At 38.9% G+C, this 19,876-nt stretch overlaps 1 protein-coding gene across 3 annotated transcripts in view; it reads right to left on the reverse strand.

The window, feature by feature from the left end:
- Nucleotides 1–1,152: 1,152 nt before the first annotated feature.
- col2a1b (collagen, type II, alpha 1b) overlaps nucleotides 1,153–19,876 on the reverse strand; it is a 44,643-nt gene continuing 25,919 nt past the window's right edge. For 2 of the 3 annotated variants that reach the window (XM_078798358.1, XM_058055223.2), the window contains 29 exons: nucleotides 19,290–19,343; nucleotides 18,864–18,962; nucleotides 17,586–17,639; nucleotides 17,421–17,474; nucleotides 17,247–17,300; nucleotides 17,021–17,074; nucleotides 16,697–16,741; nucleotides 16,524–16,622; nucleotides 15,318–15,425; nucleotides 15,184–15,237; nucleotides 15,043–15,096; nucleotides 14,906–14,959; nucleotides 14,782–14,835; nucleotides 11,571–11,678; nucleotides 11,350–11,403; nucleotides 11,192–11,245; nucleotides 10,827–10,988; nucleotides 7,960–8,067; nucleotides 6,141–6,248; nucleotides 5,966–6,019; nucleotides 5,750–5,857; nucleotides 5,617–5,670; nucleotides 4,248–4,355; nucleotides 4,114–4,167; nucleotides 3,930–4,037; nucleotides 3,561–3,849; nucleotides 3,307–3,494; nucleotides 2,239–2,481; nucleotides 1,153–2,167 (listed from right to left, as the gene is read on the reverse strand). In XM_078798358.1, the coding sequence (XP_078654484.1) occupies nucleotides 2,021–2,167; nucleotides 2,239–2,481; nucleotides 3,307–3,494; nucleotides 3,561–3,849; nucleotides 3,930–4,037; nucleotides 4,114–4,167; nucleotides 4,248–4,355; nucleotides 5,617–5,670; nucleotides 5,750–5,857; nucleotides 5,966–6,019; nucleotides 6,141–6,248; nucleotides 7,960–8,067; nucleotides 10,827–10,988; nucleotides 11,192–11,245; nucleotides 11,350–11,403; nucleotides 11,571–11,678; nucleotides 14,782–14,835; nucleotides 14,906–14,959; nucleotides 15,043–15,096; nucleotides 15,184–15,237; nucleotides 15,318–15,425; nucleotides 16,524–16,622; nucleotides 16,697–16,741; nucleotides 17,021–17,074; nucleotides 17,247–17,300; nucleotides 17,421–17,474; nucleotides 17,586–17,639; nucleotides 18,864–18,962; nucleotides 19,290–19,343 (2,784 nt within the window). In that variant the 3' untranslated portion in view covers nucleotides 1,153–2,020. The remainder of the gene's footprint in view (nucleotides 2,168–2,238; nucleotides 2,482–3,306; nucleotides 3,495–3,560; nucleotides 3,850–3,929; nucleotides 4,038–4,113; nucleotides 4,168–4,247; nucleotides 4,356–5,616; nucleotides 5,671–5,749; nucleotides 5,858–5,965; nucleotides 6,020–6,140; nucleotides 6,249–7,959; nucleotides 8,068–10,826; nucleotides 10,989–11,191; nucleotides 11,246–11,349; nucleotides 11,404–11,570; nucleotides 11,679–14,781; nucleotides 14,836–14,905; nucleotides 14,960–15,042; nucleotides 15,097–15,183; nucleotides 15,238–15,317; nucleotides 15,426–16,523; nucleotides 16,623–16,696; nucleotides 16,742–17,020; nucleotides 17,075–17,246; nucleotides 17,301–17,420; nucleotides 17,475–17,585; nucleotides 17,640–18,863; nucleotides 18,963–19,289; nucleotides 19,344–19,876) is intronic. The other variant, XM_058055224.2, reaches the window with a different exon arrangement.

A 19,876-nucleotide genomic window follows, 5' to 3' on the forward strand; every position in this document is an offset into this window, starting at 1 on the left:
CTTATTGTAGAGTGCAGTATCATTCCATCTGTTGTTTTCTGAAATCCGCAGTATTTATGCTTTTATTGTCAATTTATTAGCCCACTTTTTCCCCCCTAAGTGTAACATTTACATATGATTTTCTGGATTGCATGTGTCTAATCTTGTGCATTAAAAAACAAGAACTTGAGACTGTTTCTGAACCAACTCAAACATCAGTTTCTTCTTTGTTAAGCCCTACCTTGAAGTTTTTAGATGTGCTTTTAGTTTGTGTGTGTCTGGTCTTGTGCATTAAAAAAACAAGAACTTTCGACTGTGTCTCAACTTGAATTAAGTGAGGAATTTACAGTAAACCTTCATTTATCGCAGTTAATTACTTCCAGACCTGACTGTGATAAGTGAATTTCCTCAGATTAATTTATAAATTGAATATTTTTGTGGTATAGAAAATCTGTTTACAACCTTCTATATGCGTTTTTTATATTATTAGAGCCCTCTAGACATGAAATAACACCCCTATAGGAACATTTACATTCTTATTTCCCAATATAGTAGACACGACAAGAGAAAATAAGCCATTTAAGGCTTATATAAATGCTTGTGTATGTTGTTGTAAATGTGTTCCGGTTCCAGGGCATCTGAGTGAGATGTTGTAGACAGGAAGTGACATATGTTTAGAGTTGAGTTTTAGCTTGGTGTGGGTTACGGCTTCCATTAATTCTTATTAAGGCTGATTATGTCTGTTGTGGGATCATTCAGACCTGCAATAAAGTTTGGTGCTTGTGTGTCTCCCCCAACATTACATTACTGACACCTAGTGAGCAGTGTAGAATGCTACATATCATCACAATGTCTTTGAATGCTTCTTCTGAATGTCTTAAATTTGTATTTAATTCCATGTAGCCATTTTTATGCTTGAAAATGTTTAATTTTGGCAAGTACAAACAATTGCACGTTTTGACTAATAAAAGGTCGCATTCAACCACAAAACAGCATAATTTGAGTGATATTAGAATCGCAAAGTGGCTAGGGATAAGTCCATTGACGATCATCATCATCATCATCATCTTAGACATGAATCTGGAACATTAAAGACGCGATCAGTGATTCCAAAGCGGAAGAAAAAAGAAACATAGAAATGCTGGTGACTTTTATTACGTGTACTTCTACTGTACAGGAACATGTACTACTTCACTTACATACAAAATACAACGTCAGCCTGTTCGCTTGGTTTTGTCTTTTATTTTTTCCAATTTACACTTAATTAAAACGTAACAAAAGAACAAGACATGATCATAATATTCATATAATAACGCTATTATCAATAATAACACTATTATTCATCATCATAAAAATATACACAACCTCACGCACGCACGTGAGCCCTCTGTTGGGGGGTGTGGGGGGGTCATTGTATTGTATTAGTTTAAAAAGACTGAAGGGGGGGGTGTAAACAAAGATTTATTGGTCTTATTTTAGTGTGCGCTGTGAGGTAGCTTTAAAAAATAAAAATAACCTTCTGGATTGGGCCATTTCTTTGTTGACGTACAGTAGGGGGGGGGGTGGCTAAGACACAGAAGGTTAGCACCTGGTCATCAAAAAACCAAAACCTTGCTAATATTTGTAGCACCATTGTTATCAGTAACGCAGGAACGTCAAGCTGGTGGGTTGCAAAGAGTGGTGAAGCAGGCATAAGAGGAGGAAGACGAGGTGATTTTTTGTTTTCCAACATGTGTAAGTTGGCTTTTTATTGACAGCCCAACCTAAACAATAAATAAATAAACATGCATGAAGCTTGCTCTCGCTCGTCTTGCCTGCTTTCTACTTCATGCCGGGAATGAAAGGTGAGATGGCGGTGCCGTTCAGTGCAGATATCCTACTGAGTTCACTTGGGAAGAACGGGAACGGGGGGGGGGGGAAGAAAGCACTTTTTATTGAGAAAATAAGTCCTGTTTTAATAATAATAATAATTATTTTAAAAAAGTGTCTTGATTTGTCTCCTCGTTCATGTGAAGCCTCTTTTAATTTGATTTGTCGTCTTCTACAAGAAGCAGACGGCGCCCACTTCCACTCCGAACTCCTGGTCGGCTCCTCCGATGTCCATGGGAGCGATGTCCACGATGGGCAAACGGGAGGTCTTCTGCGATCGGTACTCAAGCACCGTCTTGCCCCATTTGCCCGTGTGTTTCTGTGTAGGCAAACAACACCAATTCAATTCCATTCTCATACATTTGGGATTTTTTTGATGAATTATCTTACAGTGCAGCCGTCCTCCATCACGCTGTACGTAAAGCGGCTGTTGCCCTCGGCCCGGATCTCTACATCATTGGAGCCCTGAAGAAGCACGGCCTTCTTCAGGTTGCCCGCGGCGGCGTCCATGTAGGCCACGCTGTTCTTACAGTGGTAGGTCAGGTTCTGGGAGGCCTCGGTGGACAGCAGTCTCAGGAAGGTCATCTGGATGGCGGCCGTGTTGGGCGCCAGGTTGTCATCGCCGTAGCTGAACTGTAAAAAGGAGGAGGTAGGCCTGAGTTATGTGTGTAAGGATATATTGTTATTCAATAGGGGAGTGGAGACTGTAAAGTACAAGCCTCAAAGATCCTCTATATGACAGGAGTGTTCTATTGTTTTCAAGGACAACAACTGCATCAGTCTATTATTTTCTCCTTTAAAAAAAATGGCAGAGCAGCGGCACGGTGGTCGAGTGGTTAGCGCGCAGACCTCACAGCTTGGAAACCACGATTCAATCCCACCCTCGACCATCTCTGTGTGGAGTTTGCATGTTCTCCCCGTGCATGCGTGGGTTTTCTCCGGGTACTCCGGTTTCCTCCCACAATCCAAAAACATGCTAGGTTAATTAGCGACTCCAAATTGTCCATAGGTATGAATGTGAGTGTGAATGGTTGTTTGTCTATATGTGCCCTGTGATTGGCTGGAGACCAGTCCAGGGTGTAAAACAATAATGTTTTGATTGTTTTGGGGGTTTAGTGCCCCCTGAATACAAATTTAATTTAACTGGGATAGGCTCCAGCACCCCCCTGTGACCCTTGTGAGGAAAAGCGGTAGAAAATGAATGAATGAAAACAATTTCAGAATAGCTCTGCTGTTTTTATAACGACTAAAGATCAAAGATCCTCTATATGACAGGAATGCTCTGCTATTTTTAAGAACATGCTGCAAAATAAAAATGCTAGTCAAAGATCTTCCAGTCAATACAACAAAAGTGTGTTACTGTTTTTAGGAATCTACAGCAAAGTGTTTGTCAAAGATCCTCTATACATATGAAGGTACCACTCTGCTGTTTTTAAGGAACTGAAAATGTGGTCTTACGTGGAATCCTCCGTTCATGGTCTCTCCGAACCAAACGTGTTTGCGATCCTTGCTCTTGCTGGACCACCAGTTCTTGCGAGGGATGCTGGCAGGTTTGGGATGGACACAGGACTCGCCTGTCTCCATGTTGCAGAAGACCTTGATGGCGTCCACGGTGCAGCCCTGGTTAGGGTCTATCCAGTACTCTCCTGAAGAAGAACATGGTTTAGCCAAGTGGAACAGCGAGTTGCTACATGTTAGCGGCCGCCACCCACCGCTCTTCCAGTCGGGATGGCAGAGCTTGAGGTCCCTGCAGGTGCGAGCGGGGTTCTTCTTGGATCCCTCTGGGCTGCGGATGTTCTCGATCTGGTTGTTGAGGGACTTGAGCGTGGCATCCACTTCGGCGTCGTGCTGCCGCAGGTTTCCAGAAGCCTGGTCAGCTCTCATGTACCTGAGAGGATCCGGGGACTTCTCTGTCTGGCCCAAGCCGGCGAAGGCAGACATGTCGATGCCAGGGCCAGGGGGTCCGGGAGGACCTGGGGGTCCAGGGTTTCCAGGAGGACCCTGATGGTGGAAAGAGGGTATTCACCTCCTCACCCATGTTCATACTTACTGTCTTTCATGTTCTTTGTCATCCTACTCACAGAGGGACCGGTCTCTCCGCTGCGACCACGTGGTCCAGGGGGTCCGATGGGTCCGGGAAGACCATTTGAACCGTCCTTTCCAGCAGGTCCAATAGGTCCAGGTGGTCCCTGTGATCACAAATTGAGACTTGTTTAACTACAATGTTTTAATAGAATCCCAAGTACTATGAGGGTGTGTCCTCACTCTTTGTCCAGAAGGTCCAGAAGGTCCAGTAGCACCCTGGTCTCCAGATTGACCCTACAACGCAACAAAGTACCTTTTTACCCACAACTCCAATTTGCAGTAGATGAAAATCTAGATAGAGAATGGGTCCTTACTGGAGGTCCGGGCAGACCCTGCAGACCAGTGAAGCCCCTGTGTCCCTTCTGTCCTCTCTCGCCAGACTCTCCACCCTCACCCTTATCACCACGAGGTCCTTGGGGTCCCTGGGATCATCAATAAATCAGACATTTCATTTTATACTTCATTTTTCAAATCATATAAAGTAAAAAAATAAATATACAAATGAAAAAATACAGTCATCAATACAGCCATTAATAAAATAAACCACAAACAGTAACAAAATAGACTCAAAAGTAAAATAATAAATAAAATAAATAATAATAAAGTAAAAATAAACTGAAATAAAAAAATTAGGTGGTCTTTCATAAATAGTAAACATAAAAAATTAAATACTACAGAATGAAAAAAAATAATAAAAAAAGGAAAAGGTAAAAATAAATATACTATTGCAGTAATTAATAACATAAAATACGATTACTGCAGTGAAACATACAACTATTTCTTAAAATACAAATAATGAAAAATAAAATATAAGGTAAAAATAAAATAATCATTAACTCATTCGCTCCCAAAGACGGCTTTGTTTTTATCAATACAGCCATTAATAAAATAAACCACAAACAGTAACAAAATAGACTTAAAAGTAAAATAATAAATAAAATAAATAATAATAAATAAAGTAAAATAAAATACAAATAAAGTAAAAATAAACTGAAATAAAAAAATGATGTGGTCTTTCATAAACAGTAAATATAAAAATTAAATACTACAGAATGAAAATTTTAAAAATAATAAAAAAATGAAAAGGGAAAAGTAAATATACTATTGCAGTAATTAATGATATAAAATACAATTACTGCAGTGAAACATAAAACTATTTATTAAAATACAAATAATGAAAAATTAAATATAAGGTAAAAACAAAATAGGCATTAACAAAAAGGTGATGGTACAATTCCACAGTAGAAGAGAGCACAAACACTTACGTGTTTACGTGAAGAAGGTGATGCATTCAAGGGGAATTTGTTCAGTTGTAAAAATTGTAAATAGTTCATGGAGTTATATTTATTAATCAATGATTTACATGTAAAACAACCATTATATTGTTTATGTTGATGTTTAGACATTTTGGCTAAATATATATGGCTAGATTTTTGTCAAAGTGAAAGTTATGCTTGAAATATATCTTTTCAAAATACTTTTTTCCTCCCTTTTTCTTTGTTGAGAACTGGTCTTTTGCTGAAACTTACCTATGTTCTACTGCTGATGACTAAAGAACGGAAAAAGAGTCAAATCTTTCTTTTGGTCAGTTTCTTTGTCATTTTTGTTTGCCTGTAAGGTTATCAGTGGTCAAAAATAACAATAAATAAACAACATCATGAAAATGACCAAACAAATACATACAGGCATTCCTCTGGCTCCAGCAGGTCCAGGAGATCCAGCGGGTCCTTGTGCACCCTGAGAAGGAAAGATACAACATGAGTTGAGTTGATTGTTAATGTAGAATTAATGTTCTTTATCATTATGTTGGACTTACAGCCTCTCCTCTGTCTCCTTGTTTGCCAGTGGGACCAACTGGGCCGACGGCACCAGGAGCACCTGGAGCACCAGGAGCACCAGCGGGACCGGTGTTACCACGGTCACCCTGAGGATACACACAAGAGTGCAGAAAAGTTCTAACAAGGTCCCTAATAAACCCGATTTTGAATAAAAGTAGCATTTGGATGATGTTATACATCTCTAGAAGTCTCACCTTGATTCCAGGAGAACCATCTCTACCAGGAGGTCCATCAGACCCAGGGTTGCCCTGCAATGACACAACATTGAGTCATTTACACAACAAACCACATGATGTACAGTACATGGGATAAAAATAAAGCCAAGCATTTTGATGGCCGTTGCCTGCTGTGTCCTGCCCTTTCACTGACCTCTCTGCCCGGCTCTCCCGCAGGTCCGGTGAGTCCAGGTGGTCCGACCGGTCCAGGTGGTCCGCGGTCTCCGCCCCCACCAGGAGCTCCTTGCTTTCCAGGCTCACCCTGTGAAGAGGAGGAGGAGGAGTAGGAGAAGGAGGTGACTCATCTGGAGTAACTCTTCTGCCAAGATGACTTTTAGAGTTCTCTCCAGTTCCAGCTAACATTTGTAGTCGTGACTGATTGTAGAAACACGTGATGAAGGTCTATAAATAGCATCATGGCCTGTAGAAGCAAATGAGCTGATGCTATTTTAATAAGGTTCAACATGCAATTTTTAGAATCAATTACAAATGGTTTAAATACAGACTATGAAGACACTTCATAATGGTCAATATACTGTATTCAAAGTTGAGTTTTTTTATAGAATGATAACTGACGGAAATCGAGTGCACAAGCATATTTTAGTGACAATAATAATGAAAAAAATTAAGGTCAAATTGGAATAATTCTGGGACAATAAGTTATTATAGAATTACAATGACAAATAATAATAATGCTAACAATTATTATTATTAATAATAATAAACTGTATAATAATGACAATTATTATATTAATTACTATAATTAATATATATATAATTATACAAATTAATATGAATTAATAATTAATATTACTTACAATTAATGAATTACTAATGACTAATTAATGTAATACTAATTAATAAAAAACATTATAATTATATAAAAATCAATAAAAATACTAATTAATGAAGCTATATTTCTATATATTTTGAAAAATAAATTCACACTGTTGTTAAATTATGAGTCCACAAGCATAGTTCATTATATTCATAATTATTTTATGCCCTGCAATTGGCTGGTGACCTGTCCAGGGTGTACCCTGCCTCTCACCCGAATTCAGCTGGGATAGACTCCAGCACCCCCCACGACCCTCAAGAGGAAAAAGCGGTAGAAAATGAATGAATAAACAATTATTATTATTATTAATAATATAATATATATATAGATATATAATTATGGTTATTATTGTTATATTAATTACTATAACTATTACAATAATAAATATTTATATATTATTATTATTAAGTAATAATTAATGTAATACTAATTAATAAAAATTTATAATTATAAAAAATTATAAAAATACTAATTAATGAATCTATATTTATATATATTTTGCAAAAATAAATTCACACTGTTGTTAAATTATGGCTTCACAAGCATAGTTCATTATATTCATAATTATTTTATGTCCTGCAATTGGCTGGTGACCTGTCCAGGGTGTACCCTGCCTCTCACCTGAATTCAGCTGGGATAGGCTCCAGCATACCCCTAATATACCCTAATGAGAATAAGCGGTATAGAAAATGAATGGATAATAATATAAATATACACATTTTCCTATAGAAATGTATATTTGTACATGAAAACCATTCATGATTCATAAAATAATGATAATGTATATATTTCATTTTTATTACTATAAGATCAGATGTAAAATGCCATGCCCAATGTATGACATACGACACAGTTGCCTGCTGATCACCATGGCAACCTAATAATATGCAACCAGAGGAATCTGATATTGACATATATGTTATGGAAATATACTATTAATAGGTACATTGAAGCATAAGAAGCTTAGCAGTGGAGGAAATACTACATGAGGTGCATGAAGATGCTCCAAGATGTCACAACCACCACATGTCGTCATTGGATGCCTTCAGACAAATGTATCAATAGACAGTAGCTATTACTCTTGATAAGATCAGTGATTATACCATAAATTGTACGTTAAAGGAAGTGCACTCACAGAAGGTCCAGGCAGGCCCGGGAAGCCTCTTTCACCACGCTGTCCGGGAAGACCCACAATACCACGCTGGCCAGCCAAACCCTGAGGACCAGAAGGACCAAGAGCACCCTGGGAAGACACACAAAGAGTAAGAAATTGACATTGAATAGGATTCGGACATCCTGCTATCCAGTTTTAGTGGTGTTGCCCACCACATCCAACCCATTGGCAATATTCTGTTTTATCTCTAACTATTTTGTTCAACAAGCTTTTGGTTTCATGGTGCCACCACAGGTTGGACCAACAGGGTACTAGTGTTGGCAGAGAGGAATAGTGGGATCATTGTAACTAGGGATGTTCAAGATTGACTTTTTGCCGATATTGTCCATCTCAAATTTCCATTTCCAACATCAACCGATCCAGATACCAATAAATATACAATACCGATAAATAACAATACACTTCAATGAGCACAGTTGCTTTGTTGGTTACTCTACACATCTCCAAGTAGATAATTCAAATATTTTACATAAGAATACATTTGTGGTTTTTTTGCCTTTGGAAAGATTTCATCTATTTTTACTACTACTTTGTTCTCTATGGCTGGGAATTATTACGACTGTGTGGGATCAATACAGTTTTTATCTTTGATAGATAGATAGATAGACTCCCTTTATTGTCATTGCACAAAACCACAGTAGTGAAATTGCCAACGAAATGTCGTTGCCTGGCTCCCATATAATAACAGACACAAAAGATAAGTAATAATAAATAATAATAATAATAATAATAATGTGGAGAATAAATAGAATAGACACCAAATATGAACAACATAATGTAAAGTGCAGCGTGAACAGTAAATTGCCCAAATAATTTAAACTTTCATTAGGCGCCTTTCTTCAAATAATTTAAGTCAATGCCTCTTGATTATACATTCACACACGCACTAACATACTTAGGAAAATGTTAGGCACCAAAAATAATGTATTTCAGTTGTTGAACTGTACAGTTACACTGTACAATATGTAGTCACATAGTTGTTATTCTGCATTATTCATAGGTAGTGTCTTGTCTGTTATCTACATATTATGTTGCTGTGTGATGTTTTTACACTTTCTTTAAGACACTGTGTGTGACAATGGTATGCGGAGTATTAACCTCCACACAATTTCAATGGAGCAGTTAAGTTCATTGTGAGCTCTGTCATTACTGTATTTAACAGGGACCTATTATGCTTTTTACACTTTTCTGACCTATAAATGTAGTTAGAATGTTGTATTGTCATGTTAAACGATACCAACGTTTCAGATAATGAGGTTTGCGCATTTGGAAGTGAGCCCTGAAAGAAGTTTGGGATGGCTGAAAAAGCTCAGTTTCAGAAGGCGTGGTAAAACTTCCCCTTTGTGATGTCACAGAGGGGCGGACTTCCTTATATGGGCGTGAAACAAGCAAAACAAGCGCAGGCAGAAGTTATTGTATTTCTTGGCAAGAGAAAAATATTTTCAGCATAATAAATAATAATAAAAAAATGAGCATAACAGGTCCCCTTTAAGTTAAGTAAAGAGTCATATTTTTGTCAAAGAGCAAAATTGCAATTTTGTGACTTTAATGACACTTGTGGTTCATGCTTTACATCAGCTTTCATTAAAAAGAAGATCCATACGAAGAAGACATCATACGTAATTATGGGGCATCCTTAATAATAACCATAAAACAAGACGAAAAATGTGTATAATTCGACACTTCCTGTTTAGTTTATAAGGACCTTGTTTGACACTTTGACACTGGAGTGTTATGTCATATGTTATTTTTCCACTCTTATTATTATTTTTCATTTTTTGTATTTTAATTGATTTATTAAGTCATCTTTTTAAATGTTTATTTCTATCTTTTAATATTATTTTTTACTTTTTATTCTTCATTATTATTTCATTCATTCATTTTCTACCGCTTTTTCCTCACGAGGGTCTCGGGCGTGCTGGAGCCTATCCCAGCAGTCTTCGGGCGAGAGGCGGGGTACACCCTGGACTGGTGGCCAGCCAATCACAGGGCACACATAGACAAACAACCATTCACACTCACATTCATACCTATGGACAATTTGGAGTCGCCAATTAACCTAGCATGTTTTTGGAATGTGGGAGGAAACCGGAGTACCCGGAGAAAACCCATGCATGCACGGGGAGAACATGCAAAATCCACACAGAGATGGCCGAGGGTGGGAATTGAACCCTGGTCTCCTAGCTGTGAAGTCTGCGTGCTAACCACGAGACCGTCGTGCCGCCCTTTCATTATTATTTATATTTCTGTATTTTATTCTATTAATGAAATCATCTTTTCAGTTTTTTTGATGTCCATGATGTTCCTGTCTGTTGACTTCATCATCTGCTGTCATTTGTTCCACCTGCTAGCTTACAACTACAGCCTCATCCATCAAAATGGATTTGTCCATCATCTCTGCTCCACTTTCTGCACAGCACCTCGGTCCACTTTATGAGGCCAGAGCGAGTCCTCCCGTGAGACACACACACACACACAGAGCTGACTGTGAGAGAGTTGGCTCTGATGATGGCGATTACACGCATGTAATAGATGTGTTCAATCATTATCTTGATGGAACTTGTCAACTGTTGGTGATCACTGTGTGTGTGTGTGTGTGTGTGTAGAGGACAAGGGGTCTTGGTCTGAGTCGGTCAGTGTGTTATCTTCCTCTGTTATTACACTCAATGACAGCTGAGGAAAGAGAAAGCGTCTATTCCTGATGGAATTGCCGACTTGAAGAGAAAGAAAAATGTTCACCAAATAGCCTCCCATGTTTAAGAGTACTGTTTCAATCACCGCCAGGTTTGGGAAGATGATAATAATAATCATAACGATGACACACTCACAGGTGGACCATCCTCTCCAGCATCTCCCTTCTCTCCGGGGGCTCCAGCGGGACCACGAAGCCCAGCGTCACCCTGTCTGCCAGGGGGGCCGCCGTCTCCTCTTACACCTTTGGGTCCGTCTTTACCAGAGGGTCCGGCAGGACCAGCGGGTCCAGGGTTACCCTACGAACCATCAAATTCAATTTGTGCAAGCAACAGGAACGGTAAAAACAAATGTTCTTGTAATGTAAAAACTCAAATTGGGTTAATTTACCTAAACATTAGCATTAACTCATTATATAAACATCTTTAATTATGATTTGGAGTGCATGAGAAAGCCATAGTCGGTGGGGCTGTCCTATCTAGTCCGTCAAACTAAAGCTTACATTAGGGCCGGGGGGTCCGACACGGCCAGCAGCTCCAGGGAAGCCGGTGGCGCCCTGAAAGAGAACGATATGATGAAGTCAGACATGACAGGTCAAATCTATCTCAAGATAAAATCAATAAAATTGATGTCTTAGGGTCTAGTGATGATGTCACTTACAGGAGGTCCTTGAGCACCACGTGCACCTTTAGGTCCAGAAACGCCAGTGGGACCCTGACAGAGAATTATACAGTTAGGGCTCTGCAGGTTTCTTGTTTATATTTTATAGTATGGTAGAAAAAAATGTATAGCATCACTTTTACATCAAGTAAAAGTACTGCTTAAAAAATGTGGTAATTGGTAATAATTACAATAATCCCTCAATATTTCAAGGCACTCACAGCAGGTCCAGGAGCGCCAGACGGTCCTTGAGGTCCAGGGGCGCCGGCGTCACCCTTCTGCCCAGATTCTCCTTGGTCTCCCTTAAGTCCAGGTTGGCCATCAGCACCCTGGTGCAGAGACAGAGCACGAGTTTGTGGTAGCTACTGTTAGCCTGTGTTAGTATTTAGCACAAACATTAACCTAAACTGTATTTGTGGCAGGCCGCCTCCAATAAATTAATTCATAAGAAATACTGCTGTATGTTATAATCGATGATGATAACTCCTCTAAAATAAAGCAAAAATAGTAATATGTCATATATTTTTTAGTAGCTTCAGGAAATCTGACATTTGTTGTCATGTGGAGCAAATGACTGACGGAATTTAAATAACTTTTTAAGGTGTTTATTCTCAAAGACTAGATAGGACAGCTGCCCATAGATGAGAGCTGTCCCATCATCATGAAGTAAAACTAACCTCATGACAGTCTCATGACAGTCTAATCCCAGTTAGATAAGACCGCTGCCAATAGACGAGACCTGTCCTATCTAGTCTTTGAGCATGAACTGTTCAGGTTGTTTTAGAAGACGTTTTGCCTCTCACCAGAGCAGGCGTAATCAGTTCATGCACAAAGACTGTACAGCACAGCTGCCCATAGACTAGAGCTGTACTAGATAAGACAGCTGCCCATAGACTAGAGCTGTTTTATCTAGTCCTTGAGCATAAACTGTTTAGGTCATCTTAGAAAATGTTTCACCTCTCACTCGAGCAGGATTCATCACGTCATGCTCAAAGACTAGATAGGAAAGCTGCCCATAGACTACAGCTGTACTAGATAGGACAGCTGCCCATAGACTAGAGCTGTTTTATTTCGTCTTTGAGCATAAACTGTTTAAGTTATCTTAGAAAACGTTTCGCCACTCACTCGAGCAGGATTCATCAGTTCATGCTCCAAGACTAGATAGGACAGCCGCCCATCGCCTACAGCTGCCCTATCAAGTCTATCTCTGGTGGTACAAATGTATTAATGGAGGGCCACCAAAAATAAAACAAGTGAATAAAGACTAGATAAGACAGCTGCCCATAGACTACAGCTGTACTAGATAGGACAGCCGCCCATAGCCTAGAGCTGCTCTATCAAGTCTATCTCTGGTGGTACAAATGTATTAATGGAGGGCCACCAAAAATAAAACAAGTGAATAAAGACTAGATAAGACAGCTGCCCATAGACTACAGCTGTACTAGATAGGACAGCCGCCCATAGACTAGAGCTGTTTTATTTCGTCTTTGAGCATAAACTGTTTAAGTTATCTTAGAAAACGTTTCGCCACTCACTCGAGCAGGATTCATCAGTTCATGCTCCAAGACTAGATAGGACCGCCGCCCATCGCCTACAGCTGCCCTATCAAGTCTATCTCTGGTGGTACAAATGTATTAATGGAGGGCCACCAAAAATAAAACAAGTGAATAAAGACTAGATAAGACAGCTGCCCATAGACTACAGCTGTACTAGATAGGACAGCCGCCCATAGCCTAGAGCTGCTCTATCAAGTCTATCTCTGGTGGTACAAATGTATTAATGGAGGGCCACCACAAATAAAACAAGTGAATAAAGACTAAATAGGACAGCTGCCCTTAGACTAGAGCTGTACTAGATAGGAAAGCTGCCCAGAAACAAGAACTGTTTTATCTAGTCCTTGAGCAAAAACTGTTTAGGTTGTCTTAGAAAACATTTCACCTCTCACTCAAGAAGGATTCATCAGTTCATGCTCAAAGACTAGATAGGACAGCTGCCCATAGACTACAGCTGTACTAGATAGGACAGCTGCCCATAGACTAGAGCTGTTTTATTTCGTCTTTGAGCATAAACTGTTTAAGTTATCTTAGAAAACGTTTCGCCACTCACTCGAGCAGGATTCATCAGTTCATGCTCCAAGACTAGATAGGACAGCCGCCCATCGCCTACAGCTGCCCTATCAAGTCTATCTGTGGTGGTACAAATGTATTAATGGAGGGCCACCAAAAATAAAACAAGTGAATAAAGACTAGATAAGACAGCTGCCCATAGACTACAGCTGTACTAGATAGGACAGCCACCCATAGCCTAGAGCTGCTCTATCAAGTCTATCTCTGGTGGTACAAATGTATTAATGGAGGGCCACCAAAAATAAAACAAGTGAATAAAGACTAGATAAGACAGCTGCCCATAGACTACAGCTGTACTAGATAGGACAGCCGCCCATAGCCTAGAGCTGCTCTATCAAGTATATCTCTGGTGGTACAAATGTATTAATGGAGGGCCACCACAAATAAAACAAGTGAATAAAGACTAGATAAGACAGCTGCCCATAGACTACAGCTGTACTAGATAGGACAGCCGCCCATAGCCTAGAGCTGCTCTATCAAGTCTATCTCTGGTGGTACAAATGTATTAATGGAGGGCCACCACAAATAAAACAAGTGAATAAAGACTAAATAGGACAGCTGCCCTTAGACTAGAGCTGTACTAGATAGGACAGCTGCCCAGAAACAAGAGCTGTTTTATCTAGTCCTTGAGCAAAAACTGTTTAGGTTGTCTTAGAAAACATTTCACCTCTCACTCGAGAAGGATTCATCAGTTCATGCTCAAAGACTAGATAGGACAGCCGCCCATCGCCTAGAGCTGCCCTATCAAGTCTATCTCTGGTGGTCCTTGAGCAAAAACTGTTTAGGTTGTCTTAGAAAACGTTTCACCTCTCACTCGAGAAGGATTCATCAGTTCATCCTCAAGGACTAGATAGGACAGCTGCGATATCTGGTCCTTGAACATGAACCGATGAAGCCTTCAAGGATGAGATAAGAGCATCAGAGAGCTGTTAAAAAATGTGTTTTTCTAGCATCCCTATCTATTTTGAGGATGTGTGGTGATAACTGAGAAGGGAACTCATGGCAACGCAGTGCAGCGTTTGTCACCCTGACATATATTCAATAATATGAACGCCATATACTGTACAAGGGGAAAAAGTGTTTATTAAAAACATTTATATGATGTTTGGCTGGCAGAGTAATGACTTCCTTGTCTCCTCAGGATAATCACATTAAAATGTCAACATAAAGCATTGCGCAACAGAGACAAATAAGAGTGTTGGAGGTAATTGCCTATCTCAGTGAATCTTTGTGTTATAGGAAAATGTAATTTCATGTTGATTTAGTGTCGTCTAGGCGTGGCTTTAATGATGATTGTGTTACTCACAGGGGGTCCAGCAAAGCCAGCAGGCCCAGGAGGTCCGGTCTCACCACGGTCCCCCTATAAAAGAGGGCACAAAGGTAAATCAATGGTGCATTTACATCATAACTTTTGTCTGGCATCAACTTACAGGAGCGCCACGGGTACCAGGAGCTCCAGAAGGACCAGCAGGACCAGATTCACCCTTGAACCAAAAAACAACGATAGCATCAGCAACACACATAGTTTTAGTTATCAAAACAAAGCAAACTGACAAATCCACTTTACCTTCTCGCCATTGGGACCACCAGGACCAGGAGGACCAATGGGACCAGTAAGACCCTGTATTAGCACACCAGTTTTGTTTAGATATTTTGACCAAAATTATGGAGTAATGACTACAGTGTAAGTTGTGCTTGTTAATCTCACCCTGCCACCATCTTTTCCAGGAGCACCTTCAGGTCCTTTCTCTCCAAGGTCACCCTAGTCACCATTTTACAGGTAATGTCAACAATCAGGTGTATTAAAGGTGGGAAAATCCTGGTAATCCTTGAGTGACTTACTCTGTCTCCTTTAGGTCCAGGAATACCAGAGGCTCCTCTCTCTCCAGGCATACCCTGCAGGCCAGGGGGTCCCTGAGCTCCAGCACCACCAGCGGGTCCAATGGCTCCCTACATGGTGATACATTGTGATTTATGGTATTAATAATAATAATAATAATAATAATAATAATAATAATAATAATAATAATAATAATAATAATAATAATAATAATAATAATAATAATAATAATAATAATAATAATAATAAAATAAACATAATAATAATAATTATTATTGTTAATAATAATAATAATAATATAATATAATATTATAATATTATTATCATTATCATTATTAATAATAATAATAATAATAATAATAATAATAATAATAATAATAATAATAATAATAATAATAATAATAATAAAGAAAATTTTGCTGTGTTTTGTTTACTTTCTGGTGTCTGACAAATGATGATAAGAAAAATATGCTCTCCCTGGTGGCTGAGTGAAAACACGCTTTGGATTGCAGCTGTGCAAAGTAGATGTGTAATGAAATAATCACATTTAATGGGCTTGGTGGTGGGCAAGTGTTGTGAATTCTTACTATAGTCTAACAGAGGAGGGGGCTCAAAAAGCACAATCATCTCAAACACCAGACAGCTATTGATTCCGGGTTTAATACCGTGAATTCTGGTGTGTACACTGCACCCACTAAATTTAGAGGAAAAAAAACATACATATGTACATGTATAAGCTGTCAGAAGAAGCCAGAGGAGCCGATGCCCATGGGGAGGCTAACGTCATTGCAGCGCCCCAATTTGCTCAGATGCAATGCCTTGTGAGAAAACTTTAAAAGAGTTGTTGTTTTTAAATGAAAACTATTAGTACATGTTTGTATATTTCTCAGATGCACTTCTGGAGTGTTGAATTGCTGTGTGATGAGTTTAGTGTTATTTTTAAAATGACACCGTGAGTTATATTGTTATACTGTAATGCATTGATAGCTTGTGATTGGCTCCTGCCTCACTGACTGAAGGGCAGCACAGTATTTAAACAATTGGTCGTGGTTTTGAAGTAAAGTAGGTGTCACAAAATTAGAATTTAGCAACAAATTAGCTGTACCATATAAGCCACAGGGTGCAAAGAAAAAAATAGTAGTTTATTCACCTGAATTTACAATAAATCAAGTACTGTATGTGCCTCTCATCAATGATATGCTACTCACCTTGGGTCCATCAGTTCCAGGAGTTCCGGGCAAACCTCTGGGTCCCTGCAGACCCTGAGGACCTGCAGCTCCTCTCTCTCCGGGGAAACCTCGCTCTCCCTGCACGTCAACAGTCAGTCAACACATCATCAATAACTTGAGACATGATTAAACACTGGACAAGATTAGCATACCCTGGGTCCAGTGGCACCGGCAGCTCCACCCTCTCCAGGAACACCCTGAGGAGGAACAACAGGAAGTATTGCATTACAGTCACATGGACTGTAAGAATGGAGGCAAATGCTGCCAACACTTCATCAGAACATACTCCTATTTTAATGAAGCAGCGTCATCAAGAAATATGATTGAAAAGAAGTCAAACTACGTGAGCAGGAAGGTCACGAGCGGCAAACTCATCACACTGAGTTCTCCTAAAACGCTTTGCGGTCTAAATATATTGTACTCAAGCCTACAAGAGCCTCTTGTTTGACCTGATTGACTGCTGCAAGAGTACGTACCTGATCTCCAGGCTTGCCTCCCTCACCCGGGGGACCAGGGGGGCCGGGCAGACCCTGTATAAAGACATGACAAAATGATCACAGGTTTGTCTATATCGTCTATATATTGTCAACATATTGTCAATTATGGGAAGAGGAGAAATGTGTATTATTATTATTATTATTTATTCATAAAAGCAGTATTCAAGTTTATTTTTAGAAACGCCAATACAGATGTGCTACTTACCTGGAATCCAGAAGGACCAGGCTGACCTTGCTCTCCTCTCTCACCAGCAGGACCCTAAAGACAAAAGTCCACCATAAAATAAATAAATTAATGAACTTCATTCAAGACTTTGGATGCTGATGATTAAAGGGGTTTCAAGCCCCTGTTTGTGTAAAGTGTGTTAATGATACATACAGCAGGTCCGGGGGGTCCAGCAGCACCAGTTTCTCCATCTTTGCCAGGTAGGCCCTAAGGAAAAGAGGCCAAAGGTGTTATCAGCCTACCTGGTATAGCTTCAAATTCCATCTATGCCAATAGATAAAAGGTATTGAAAAGTAGTCAATGGTAGTTTGTACGTACTCTCAGACCAGGAGCTCCAGCCAATCCCTTCTCCCCAGACTTGCCAGGCTCACCCTAAAATACAATAAAGACCAGCAGTCAATTGACAGGCAGCAGCAGTGAGGGACAAATATGGCTGTGCCCCCACCAGATCCAATAGATGGTACTTAAAGCATTATTCATTTAAATCAATCGCAAAACTAATGTGTGGAAATAAACTCATCTTCTTTAGTAGGTGTCATTTCCTTACTTCCTTAATTGCCATGTAAACATGATGTGCGAAACGATACTGAAATGTCGATACTTCCGATATCAGCCCTTCATGCTCTAAAATCGATTATCAAATGAAAATATTGATACTTTTGATACTTCAGTCATTTGAGGAACTGTTTATCTGAAAGGTTTGTATTTTGAAATGATGACCGATCATGTGGATTGTGAATAAAGTTTTCATTCTTATAGTAGTTATTAATAATGGCTTTATTTAATTTATTTTTTTATTGTCAAAGATACCATTTTACATGTTTTATATGATTTTGTCCTCTTCTTTTCCGTAACTTGGCTGTATTGCAAATAAACATACTTCAGAGTTAAAAATAAATAAAAAACCTGAAGTTAAATGAATTATTAAAATATGAATGTATTTAAAATCGGAATTAATTTTGCAATTTAGTTATTTAAATTAATAATTATTATAATTCATTTAAGTATTTTAGCAATTTATCTTTTGAAGTGTTTAAATGAAAAATTACTATAATTGATTTAAATATTTAAATATAATATTAAAAATAAAAATATTATAATTTATTCAAATATTTTCGCATTCATCTTTATCAATTTAATTTGGTGTTTAAATAAATAATTGTTATAATTATTTAAATATTTGAGTTATTTATCTTTAGCAATTTAATTAGGTTTTAATATTAATAATAGGTACTTAAATTAATAATAATTATAATTTACTTAAATAACCTCTCACATTTACCAAACACTTTAGGTGAACTTCACCTTGGTATCGTGAAATTCAGGCTGGTATCGACGATACCGATACGAGACCGGCCTGAAAACATGTTAAACTTGTTAAAATTAAATTGAATTTCAGTTGTGTCATAATAAATCACATAGACTGAAAAAAAGCATTAAATTAAAAACCGTAAGCTAGAGTGGCTTAGGGCTAGAGGGCACAAATGATGATGACCCGTAACCTTCAACCTTAGCAACATGCAAAAATGTGAAAAAAACGTGTTCAACGATGTTTTTTATGGAAACTGTATCCATGTTTCGCTTAGCTTAGCTTACAGTTGCTCCTTTGGGTCCTGGGAATCCCATAACGCCAGGCTGTCCACGGGCACCCTGAGGGCCGGGGGGTCCTGGGCGGCCGTCCTCACCAGGCGCTCCCTACACGGTAAGAACAATGTAGTGTTAGCTGTGAAACTAAGTGGGCTAATCCAGAAAGTGAAGAGCTGAATACAAAAATGTACATGCTAAGAACTGAGGTGGTGTTGAGGTGCCACATTGAATGAAGCTGATTAAAGGTAATGCCTAGATTCATTCAATTTGATGAAGCACATAGAAGTCATTAAGTGCTGTTAGCACAATTACTAAAAGCCACTCAGCGGCTGTGATGAAGTGAAATAAATGCCCCGAAGCGTACAAGGGGGCGTTGTCGTCTTTTGATTGACAGCGGCCATATTAGAGCAATGCAACTGGATTTCATGCACTCACAGAAGGTCCCACTTTGCCTTGGGGACCAGCATCACCAGGACGTCCAGTAAGGCCCTGTCAGAGCACATAAGCACACAATCAACAAAACAGCTTATTTGCATACAGATGAGATAAACAAAGGTGCAAGGCATTGTGGGAATGGACTCTTATAGAAGGAGTTTCGACCAGAACAAAAAATGTACCACCATCCACTTTTTGATTACAACCGGTAATATCAATGATATTTCATTGATATCAATCAATGATAATCTCAATCTATTTTTATAGCAGTTTTGACAAACTGTAAAAACTATATTTAAAAGTATAACTATATTTGGCAAATATGTAAGGCCCTCTTAATGGTTTAAAAATAATCATGATGTTTCCAGAGCTATGTGGAAGTGTGTGCAAATTTGAAATATAATGATCTCACTATATTGTAGCATTGAGGGGAGTTGCTACTAGAGTACCCAGCATGCCTTGTGGGTACAGCTAAGAGTTAAAGTAAAGTGTTTGTTGTTTATTTTTTGCTTACTACCACAAGTAAGACTGCCGGTGTGTTCAATGACTATCTGCCAGTTTGCATTGTATTGACAAGCTAGTTGTTG

This window comes from Doryrhamphus excisus, linkage group LG18 (genome assembly GCF_037039965.1).
Source record: "Doryrhamphus excisus strain RoL-2023G ecotype Guam linkage group LG18, RoL_Dexc_Guam_v1.1, whole genome shotgun sequence".
Lineage (NCBI taxonomy): Eukaryota > Metazoa > Chordata > Actinopteri > Syngnathiformes > Syngnathidae > Doryrhamphus > Doryrhamphus excisus.